The 10481-nt window shown below is 37.0% G+C and overlaps 3 protein-coding genes across 3 annotated transcripts; 1 reads left to right on the top strand and 2 right to left on the bottom strand.

Annotated features, from left to right (window-relative positions):
* The first annotated feature begins 3057 nt into the window (after window positions 1–3057).
* Window positions 3058–4394, top strand: LOC135687196 (uncharacterized). The gene is made up of 4 exons (XM_089114394.1): window positions 3058–3189; window positions 3482–3607; window positions 3772–3996; window positions 4203–4394. Exons 1-4 carry the CDS (start codon window positions 3097–3099, stop codon window positions 4392–4394), a joined length of 636 nt encoding a protein of 211 aa, XP_088970520.1. The 5' UTR covers window positions 3058–3096.
* Window positions 4395–4539: 145 nt separating this feature from the next.
* On the bottom strand, window positions 4540–5917 carry LOC148957765 (uncharacterized). The gene is made up of 2 exons (XM_089114395.1): window positions 5800–5917; window positions 4540–5102 (listed from the first exon to the last, which is right to left on the bottom strand). Exons 1-2 carry the CDS (start codon window positions 5906–5908, stop codon window positions 4921–4923), a joined length of 291 nt encoding a protein of 96 aa, XP_088970521.1. The 5' UTR covers window positions 5909–5917; the 3' UTR covers window positions 4540–4920.
* LOC135687568 (uncharacterized) lies at window positions 5891–8235 on the bottom strand. The gene is made up of 4 exons (XM_089114699.1): window positions 7201–8235; window positions 6847–6850; window positions 6288–6591; window positions 5891–6028 (listed from the first exon to the last, which is right to left on the bottom strand). Exons 1-4 carry the CDS (start codon window positions 8217–8219, stop codon window positions 5979–5981), a joined length of 1377 nt encoding a protein of 458 aa, XP_088970825.1. The 5' UTR covers window positions 8220–8235; the 3' UTR covers window positions 5891–5978.
* Between the last annotated feature and the right edge of the window lie 2246 nt (window positions 8236–10481).

Here is a 10481-nt window from a genome sequence, read left to right as displayed (position 1 = left end):
GCCCAACAATAAACTTATTTTGGAAAAAGTACAGTACAAAAATGATAATGGAAATGAGAGAACAAGATGAAATGGCCATATCAGGAGATGGTCGGCACGACAGCATGGGACACAGTGCCAAATTTTGTGCATATAGCATTTTTCAAACACAACATCAAAAGTACAATGCCTGCCAAAAGTCCTTGGAACACCCTGAGATTTCTGTGAATTCGCGTGTTCCTTTCTATTTCCATGTCAACAAGGAGGGTGTTGCCCCCCTTCCCCCGCATACAATGTTGATTCGCTAGCTGAAAACCATAGCTATGTAAAAATGTATCACTTGTACATGTAGGATTATTCATATTTCCGTGGCACAACATTGTACAAGGGGGGAGGGGATGTTGCAGCTCGTGCACAACGTAAATTGTAGCAAGTGTTCCAAGACTTTTGGCAGGCATTGTAGTTCATGTTGAGATGGTACAGGTAATTTTTTGTAAAAATGTTTACTTTCTTTGAATGAGGGTGATTGATGAAACTACAAGATAGAAAACCATTCCCCATACCAGCCCCTGGTACCTCTTTGGCATTGCTTTGTGTTTTAACAAGGGCATAAAAAATTAGTTTCAGCATTGGTAATATCAAGTTGTGACACCCCATACACTACGTTGTTGGAAGCGATTTGTTTCTCAGTCATTGTTTTGAGATTATTTTTCAATTCTTCTCCATAGAGAAATGAGGCAGGGAACAGTACTGGAATGGAGATCCTTGGTTTTAAAAGGGCAATGGAATATTTACAGAATGAATCAGTGAATGTTACCAAATTTATTTCTGATCGTCATTGTTCCATTGCTAAAGAGGAGTACAGTGAAAAAAGTCATTTCTTCGATTTGTGGCATTTGCAAAATTGTAAGAAGCAGTTAAAAATGTACTTTTTCAGGCACATACATATTGCTCAATTTTTCATAATAATTTACTGACCCACAATTTTGGCTGCTTGGCTAAATGTACATTAGTGCAAGATTTACAAAAGGCATGGTCCAAAACTTGGAGTACTTGAATCAAAAAGTTTTATTTCCTTTTATTAGTAAAATAAAGATGAGCCAATTTTGAGGAGCAGATCTTGAAATTCCCTACACTGACACCCTTCTGTGTTGGTTGATAAATTGCGTTTCTACTCAGTACTGTTCTTCCTTTCTACTCAGTACTGTTACACTAACTTAAATTAATGCCACCGAGTTTTTTCTCACCCAAATTTTCAAACGCTTGAAAATTCTTCTTTTTCACCAATAGAATTTTACTTTACATCATTAGTTTTACTTTACATCTAAAACATAGCAATTTCCAGTTTATGGTTTTCCTTTGTCATCAACAAATTAAGTATCTAGCTCATCTTTACTTGTTTCCCTTTCGCCCTCTACATCCAAGAAACTTTAGATCCATATGGGCTGAAATAATACTTCTACTGGCTCTTTATAATTCCCAGCAGTTATTTCTTTCTAACGTTCCAGCAGTTCCAGTTGGACACCGCAATTTTCAACCCATGCTCGATCAGAATTTCCAATCCTCTTATTGTGATTACCAATCAAAAATATTGTGAACTGTAAAAGCTTCCGTATATATCGATACATGGGTTTTATAAAACGAAATAAAAAGGACGTGTAAAAAACACACAACTCTTATTTGCACGTCTTTTTTATTTCATTTTTTTTAACCCATGGATGAATATTTACTGAAAGCTTGACATGCTCTCATGATGTATTTGGGGTGTCACATGCTCTACGCCCCTGCAAGCTACGCCCCCAACTGTATGTAAAACTTAACAAATAATAATTCCTGTGAGCGATATAAACTGATCAGTACATAAAAAAGAAAATGAAGTGTCCAAGTTTTTATCTACTGGCGATTTGGGCTATTCAAGCAGCCTTACCGTTAATCCCCGAATAAGCAATAAGCAATTTGCAAAAATGACTTTTTTGGTGGAGGTTTATTCGAGCGTGGGGGCTTATTCAAGGACTTACGGTAATGGTCTAGCTCATCTTAAGCTTAGCTTTAGCTTAATATTTTCATCTCGTTAACAAGAGTTGTAAAATCTCGACATTACACAGGCTTTTTCTCATTTCAAAGTTGAAAATGTTTGCTGTGAAAGATTCCATTCCAATCAAGTTCCTTTTTAAAGTTTGAGTTGATGCAAATCGTATGAATTTTCTTCAGGGTGAATTCTTTGGAGGTCTACCTCGTAATTTTGCTCTACACGCCACTTCTGCATTTTACTTTCTTTCCCGTTCTCCCACAAATTCTATTTGACCTTTCAAATGATATCAAGAAAGATATTAAGAAAAAGCATGGTTGTAATCTAAAAAAGTTGAATAAAATTCGATTCAGAAAAGTGCCTGCAGAAATACAGACCATCAACTTTTGTGCCTGCAAGCGCCGCTCACGCGCAGTGTAGTCACATGGTAACTGTGCACGTGAAGTAGATTCGCCTTGCAAGTCGCAAGCGTCTCGCGCGCTCTAAGTAACATGGCTGCCAGAAGATTTGCCATTCCAGAGATTGATGAGCATTTTGAAACCATCGACCATACCGCCATTGGTGACTTGTTTGCACGAGTTCGTAGAGGTCGATTGGAGCAAAAGGAAAACAAAAGGTGAGTTCTTTCTAAAAACTCCTTCACTTTTATTTGATATATGTTTTTGGTCTTGAAATTATGCGACTGCAAGCGCGGGTTTAGGCCCGGCTGAATAACTGTTATCATCACATCTTAAACTTTTGGAGCGCTACAATCTAGCTCTTCTTTGAAACTGGAGATGGGGAACAATAATAACTCGTTGCGTTTCTGTAAATGGGGAACAATAACAACTGAAATAGTGAACCTAATAATAGTGATTTGAAATACAGTACGTCTTCTAAGTTCCTTAATGATTATTGAACCATCAGGCTACAAATTTCCTTATGAGTTTTTGTCTATCCTCATAATATTGTAGGTCATCAGAAGTGGATGATCTAAATGGCTCCCTTCTGAACCTATCATTAGAGCCTGACCTTCAGCAAGAGTTGCAAGAAGTGCAAATTGATGCCCATCGCACAGCTCGAAGAACAAACTGCTCTTGCACAGGGAAATGCATAAGGAAATGCCCCTGTGTAAAAGATTTCATAAAATGCAACAGTGCATGCAAATGCATGAAAAAAAGTGCACAAACAAGTTAGAAGAGGTATGCTAACAACGGTCATATTTATTCTTCATTGGCAGTGCCAGGTATCTAAACTTGGGACACAAGAGGTCATCAAAGCTACTGGCTAGGAACAAAGCCTTATCCATTTGTTGAACATATGTAGGTAGAAGGGAGTTCAGGAAATGAGGGCAGGGGCAAAAATATGTTCCATAATTATCACATATAATACTGGTTGTAAACAAATCGAATAAAAAGTAGCTATAAACACTTAAATGTGTGTTTTACAATAACAATTGCTAGCTAAGTTTGCTTTTTCATTGAAAATCAACAGGTTGCTGTCCAAGAAGCTGATTTTGGGACAATGGAGAGTGGGGATGATGAAGATCAGCTTGCTGTTCTTTCAGACCTAGAGCCACTTTCATCTTCATGTGATGAGTCTGATGGCAATGAGTCAGAGGTGGGAAATTTTCAGCATAGCTTGGCAAATCAGTGGTCCAAACGTTCAAGTGTCATTTTTCATCAGGAGAATATATATTGATGGGCCCAAATTTTAAGTCTGACATTTTTGAGTAATTTCTGCGTGATACATGATATGATGACAAAAAAAATTTTAACAAACAGGCAGCACACACCCTATGCAATTGCAAAGGAAGCTGCCAAAGGGGCTGTCCATGTAAGTCAGCAGAGAACTCTTGCACAGATGATTGCAGATGTGCAATAAGCAAATGTAAGCAACGTGGTTCAATGCACAACATCATCCAAAGACGTCATCCTACACCAGCTGCACAACGAGACATGGCCTCAGAGCAAGAAAAAAGGTGCCAGGATGCCTATATTAATGCAAAGGTATGATTTGACACATTAGGTAAAGTGTACAATGCAATTAACTCTTCATGTTACCAATTCCCACTAAATGTTTTTTTTAATCTTTACTCTATTGGATGGTGTCTAAAAAATTATTTCAAAAAGACTAAAGCTTCTTTTTACTCATTTAATCATACAGCTGGAAATTTATTATCAAATTAAAACTACATTATTTTTGGAAATTTCAGCAAACATGTTCAGCAATGGAAAAAGATGAAATTGTTGAATTTTTGGCTACAATGGCAAAATTTTCCCCTTGTTTGTGGACGCAGGTAAACTTTGTCGTCAACAGAGAGAATCAAGGAGGGCAACAGTTGGAGTCATTAAATGATCAACCCAGAATGGTGTGTCTGTGGTTGTTGCAAGGACATGGACAATGAGAGAGAAAATGTATGCTGCAAGAATGCATTCAAAGGCCACGACCATCCACTGTTTGAAAACCATATATTGACAGAACACAACTTGGAATTAGCCATGAGGAACAATGGAGACCATCTTAATTTTCCCTTTGATCCAAGCAACAATGCCTGCTGGCGTTATACAGCTTACAGGCAATATATCATGTGGGTGTGGGGCCATCTTGGGCGGGGAAATAGAAAAGTGATACCTGCATGTATTGTTTTGAAGATTAGAAACAGATTTCCAGATGAAAGAGGCAACTACACAGGGTTCATGGATGTTGAGTACAATCTTTAAAAGACTGCAGGAACTATTAGAAAGATTAAACCCTAGATTGTCTGTTCCGTGTCAGCCCTGTCTTCCTTTTTAGCCCTTTTTAAACAAGTTTTTAATGGTGTCAATCTTTATAACATAGCCTAAAAAGGCACTGAATGTTACAGGTTAAGAAATCAGTATCTCCAAGGTAAATATAATAAATAAGCGCAACTTTTGACATTAACAATACAATTAAATATCCATATATTCCATTGCCAATCTTTTAACATGCTTTTCCTTCAGTTCAGCAGTTGAAGGTGCTGTCTGTGTAGCAATGTTTGGAGCCAGTAACTTTGTTGCTGCTCTAGCTACATTCCTTTCGTGAGTGGAGTTTTTGTCAATGTGACGGCGCCACAGTGCCTTGGCCAATAGTTCTAAAAATTAAAAGGTGCAGGCTCTTAGAAAAGGCAGTTGATGTTAATATGTTGATCGATAATTTGGTCTACTGGATCAATTAAACAAGCCATGATGTGATATAACTCACTTTTGAGGTCATCAACATTCTTTTGATTTAAAATCAAATACTCAAGGAATTCAGAATTTTTTTACTTTGATTGTGTGTTGGAGCTTGGAACATCAACAAATTTTGTCAACTAACACTTTAAAACAATCTGCATTCTTGATATAAACCACTGTTAATATTGTAACCTTGACAAATTCCTTTTGATTACAGAACTGTTTCTATATTTTTTGAAAATAAATGTAGGGCTCTGGGTTTTAGTTAAAATATATGCAATACTTGTTTTAACGCATATTATCTGAATGGGAACATCACCTGTTACTTTTATTGTGTGTGATCATTTTAAATGCAGGCTTATAGTGTCCTATTCTTTTTGAAAGAATTATAACTTTTGTTATGTTTAACCAGTCATTTCTTTCTTCTGTCATTGGACCCAAAGGTAGTGAAATATCAATTATGTTTACCAGGTTTACAGAAGTCAAAAGATAGATGATACATACATATTCACAGGATGCTTAAATTAGTATGCTATCTTCAGTACAAAACATTAATGGGAATTATCAAAATATCTTCTGAAAAGAATTTTTCTGCTTTACTGCAGAATACTGTACCTGTTATATAATCATACTTCTTAGGCTCAGGGACAGGAACACAGTACCACTGCTTGGTCCTTTTCCCCCATCTTCGAGCATACACCAGCTCACCAGCTCTATTCTTCATTGTCTGTCGATCACAATGGTGATGGTAGTCAAGGTAAGCAAGCTGATGCCTTGTAATGAAGGAATCATTTTTAAAACCAATGTGCTTTGGGCAGTATTCCAAAACTAGACTGTGGAACACCTGATATGAAAGTTAATTATATTATGAGAGTACAATCAGTATGGCTTTAAGTTTTTTATATGGCTTATTCATGCATAATCCGAAATAAAATTTTAAAAAGTAGACTTTGGGTACCACATGTGTAGCTTGCATATACTTATGATTGGGTGAACAAGGAGGCAAATTTCTCTTTAAAAAGTGTTCTGCCTGAACAAAGTTGAATTTATCAATATTCCAAGTGCAACCTAAAAATTGTCTGTGATCAAAAAACAAATCCTACCTCCAGTGTGTCTATTTTGGGTGTAGTACTCCAGTGATTTCAGCCATTTCTTGTCACACATTATTTCTCTCAGTTTTGTCATTGATGAGCTGTCTGGTCTGATGTTTGGCTTTGTCCGATCTTGTTCTGTGATCTCTTCATGGGTACAATAACGATGGTATCCTGATATGTGATGCAAAAGTCTGGTCCAGAGCAATCTCAACTTTAACTCGTTTCCATCACAACTTTTACAACAATACCAGAAATGGTTTCGGATGGATAGTATCCAAGGAACAATGTCAGCATGTTTTTGTATCTTTGCTAACTAAAAAGGGAAAATATATATATATATTATCGAAAACTCTAAAAACTGACTTTGAACTTTTAAAACTGACTTTGAATTAAATGAACACATAACAGGAGAACAATCAACCAACCCAATAAACCTCCATCAGCCAACTTCCTAGAAGTCAAAAGTCACACTACAATATTTTTATCATCTAACTGAAATGGACTGAGTCCAGTCACTGAACTTTTATGTGAACTTTTTTTAAATTTGAAGTGACTGCTGTTTTGGTACGTTGCTGGAAAAGTTTAGAGGAAGCTGCACAATTTCATATATATACCTGCACAATTTCAAAAAAATCTAGCAATGGCAAATGTGAACATATGAAACACGATTTAGGCATAGATTATTAAATGTGATGAAATTTTTGGTTTGACATCTTGACAAATTGTATTATTTAAAATTTTAGAATATCTTGGCAGGACACTGTCAAATGATAGAGATCCACCTCTAAGGTCAGTGAATGAAAACTAGGTGGTAGCTTGGTAGCAAGCACAGGTCAAGGTTGCTGTTTTTTTTCTTATCAGTTAGCCATATTGATTAGCATGTGTGAAATTAAGCAATGCTATATACAGTTACCAACTAAACTAAACTTCTACTATAAGCCATGTTGATAAGCCTTTCCGATAACAGGAAAGTATTTTAGGAAATCTAATTAAATTGGGGCATATTTGCATTTGCCACTTACTCATTAAAGATAGCATACTAGTGTGTGCATCAGTACAAACTTCATCCACCAGCCCATCAAGTTTCTCAAGAATCCAATGCATGCATTTCATAAAAAGATGAACCTCTAACTGGGTAGATTTGAGATTGACTTCTCTTTTATCACCGCATTCTATTGTTAGGAGCTTTTTACTTTCATAATCCATCAAGGTGTATGTTCCCTTTGAGGCAGAAAAGCCGGGCGAATCCATTCTCCCATCACCACAGATGGTAACTTTTAAATTTCTACATTGAACTTCCTTGATGATCCTGTCTCGTTCCTCATTGAATTCTTGATCTACTGTTGGCGAAACATAGAGACGTTGATTGGTGTAGAAGGAGGTAGTGCTGCTGGAACCAAGATTGCTGAACTTGCAAAATCGTTTGAATTGTGTGATGGAGCCACCAGCCAAGAGTAATGCACCGTCAATGACATAGTTGATTGCAAAACCAGCAGCATAGAAACCACCAGAATACCATACTCCTCTGTGTCCCATTTCACAAAACCAAACCAGCTTAACACAATACCCACACATTTTGTCTTCAATCGATGTTATAGCTTTGCTGCAATGTTGGACTCGGCATTTGCCACCAAGGAGCACTTTCAGTTGCATGATGGTTACAAAGCACTTAGGCTCTGAGACAGCCTTTATTTCATCACCAATATCATCATATGAGGCAGATTGGAAATGATCATGGCTGGTAAAGTTATCCTCTGCTGAATTTGACATACTCTCGGTTGTATCTTCTTCTTCTACAGCCTCTTGAAGAAAAGACTCTTCAGCATCCTCCAACATCAAATCTGCTTCAGGCACAAGCTCGTCGTCATCAACTGCCTTGAATTCAACTGTCCTTATTGGTGTTGACTGCACAATGTCAAATTGTAGGATACTTGTCAACATGCTGAAAAAATGAGTTAATGGTACATTTCATATGGCTTTATGAACAAATCATGGTCTTGGACAGGGTGCACAATTCCATCTTAATAACAAGCAGATGTTGTTACAAGTGTAATTTGCAAAGCTAAACAGGGAAACAAAAAAAACATCTTGGCATTGCAAAAACCTTTTGGCATGTGGCAAACGGTACCTACAAATGTATCAAAAACAGCTATCTTTTTGCAACAACATAACCCGTATCAAAAGATGTCTACATTTGGACTTACGTTGTTGTTTTTTTCTGTACTTCTGGCTCAGAAATGGTATCGCCGCAATTCTGCAAAATCCCTGGACATCGGACGTTGTGTTGGCCATCAACTGGGTTTAAAATAGGCCCAATGAGATGAGTTTTGTTTATCTCCATTATAATCCATTTTAGCAGTTTAAAATTTGATTCACAATGGAGACGATTCTTCAAAACATCGAGATCATCAGCAACTTTCTTTGCTTCATCGCCATAGCCGATGAAAAGGGAATATTTCTTCTCGTTTCGTTTCCGTTTTTTCACTTTCACAGGGGAGAGGCAAATTCGTCCGCCATTATTATCGATCGATTATCGCGCCGCGCGTCAGTATGGCATAGAGAATGAAAGTGACCACGTGAAATGGTAGATGGACACTTGTGATTGGTTGATGTTTGATTGACAGTTTGAGCTTGCTGGCTCGGAGCCACTTAAATATGCTCCAATTCCCTTTAAGGAGGTCTGGTATCAACGCATTCTGTTCGAAAGAGGGTATCTGAATTTGAACATAAATTGTTCGACTCCTAATCTATTTCTTGAAAGAAAAGCTTTCAAACTTCTTCTTTCAAATTTTTTTTGGCCAAAATGCAGTGTGATATGGCAAAAATATTATTGGCTATCATATTACGAACACATCAAACATTAATGTCTGGCAGTGTTGTTAAGCATGGACAGCTTTCCTGGAAAAACACAATTTCAGAAATTCATATACAGTAAAACCTTGTTTATTTGGCCAGACTATGTTATCTGAAAATTGAAAGAGAGTTCTGTTTGTTGTTGTTTAATCATATCCAGACAAAAACTAAGAGCCACCACCTATAACTTTTACTTATAATAACTCCTGTGTCTCTGTTGGAGGCACTGTCCTCAGCTAGTAATAATGAGCCAAACGGATCGTTTTCGTTTCAAACAGTTTCAACAGTCTCTCCTGTAAAATTTAGCTTGAGTCTCTTAGTCTCTTAGCTTTCTGCTCCTGATCAGCAATTTGATTGGGGCTATGAATGGCCAGTCTCTTGACACACAAAATTAACACTTTTTCTCTCTCACTTTGAGTGCAGAATGAACTTGTCGATGGCAGTTTTTGCATGTGATGCGAAAGTGCAGAGAGGTAAGAGTAACTCCCAAGTGCTGCTGCAGCAAGCACCAGATCACCAGCTCTTGTTATGGCCCTTTTTTCGACATCCGGGATTCTAATTTCCATATCGCTGGGTTTGAAATATTCTTGATTTCTTGGAGAAACAATACAAAAAAACCGTTCGAACTTGGATATAAGTATTCCACGAAATGATGGTTTTCCTGAAGCTGCCGTGTTTTATCTGTTGCTATTTTGCCACAATTAAGGATAGAGAGAGACTAACCCTCTTGTAGTTTAGCATACCAAATTCTTGTGGCCTTGCTTTGGCGTACAAGTATTACAAGTCTCTCTCTCCTTCCCTCTCAATTCTCTTTTTTTTCTTTCTTTATTTGTCAGATTACTAAATAGAGAGAGAAAGACTTGTTATGAGTCCATCAATTGATAGGCTGTTCTGTAAAGCAAAAGAGGCAGAAACCCCCCGAATGCTATGTGATCCAAAAACAGAAATGATTAGCAGTGTGAATTCATTTTGCATAGCACTATGTAAATCTAAATTCAGCCTTTCTTTCCATTCTCAATTCGAAATATCCCGTTCTGTATCGAAAACTTATCTAAAACTCGCATTATATATATCTTTCTATACCTACCAACCAAAATCCTATGACAAATCCAAATTCAGCCTCTTTTTCCATTCTCACTTCAAAATATACCGTTCTGGATAGAAAACTTATCTAAAACTCGCATTATATATATCTTTCTATACCTACCAACCAAGATCATATGACAAATCCAAATTCAGCCTCTTTTTCCATTCTCACTTCAAAATATACCGTTCTGGATAGAAAACTTATCTAAAACTCGCATTATATATATCTTTCTATACCTACCAACCAAAATCCTATGACAAATC

This window comes from Rhopilema esculentum, chromosome 20, assembly GCF_057945365.1.
Source record: "Rhopilema esculentum isolate cy_ngs chromosome 20, ASM5794536v1, whole genome shotgun sequence".
Classification (NCBI taxonomy): Eukaryota; Metazoa; Cnidaria; class Scyphozoa; order Rhizostomeae; family Rhizostomatidae; genus Rhopilema; species Rhopilema esculentum.
Note: the sequence above shows the minus strand (reverse complement) of the source record. Positions and strands in the feature narration are given on the sequence as shown.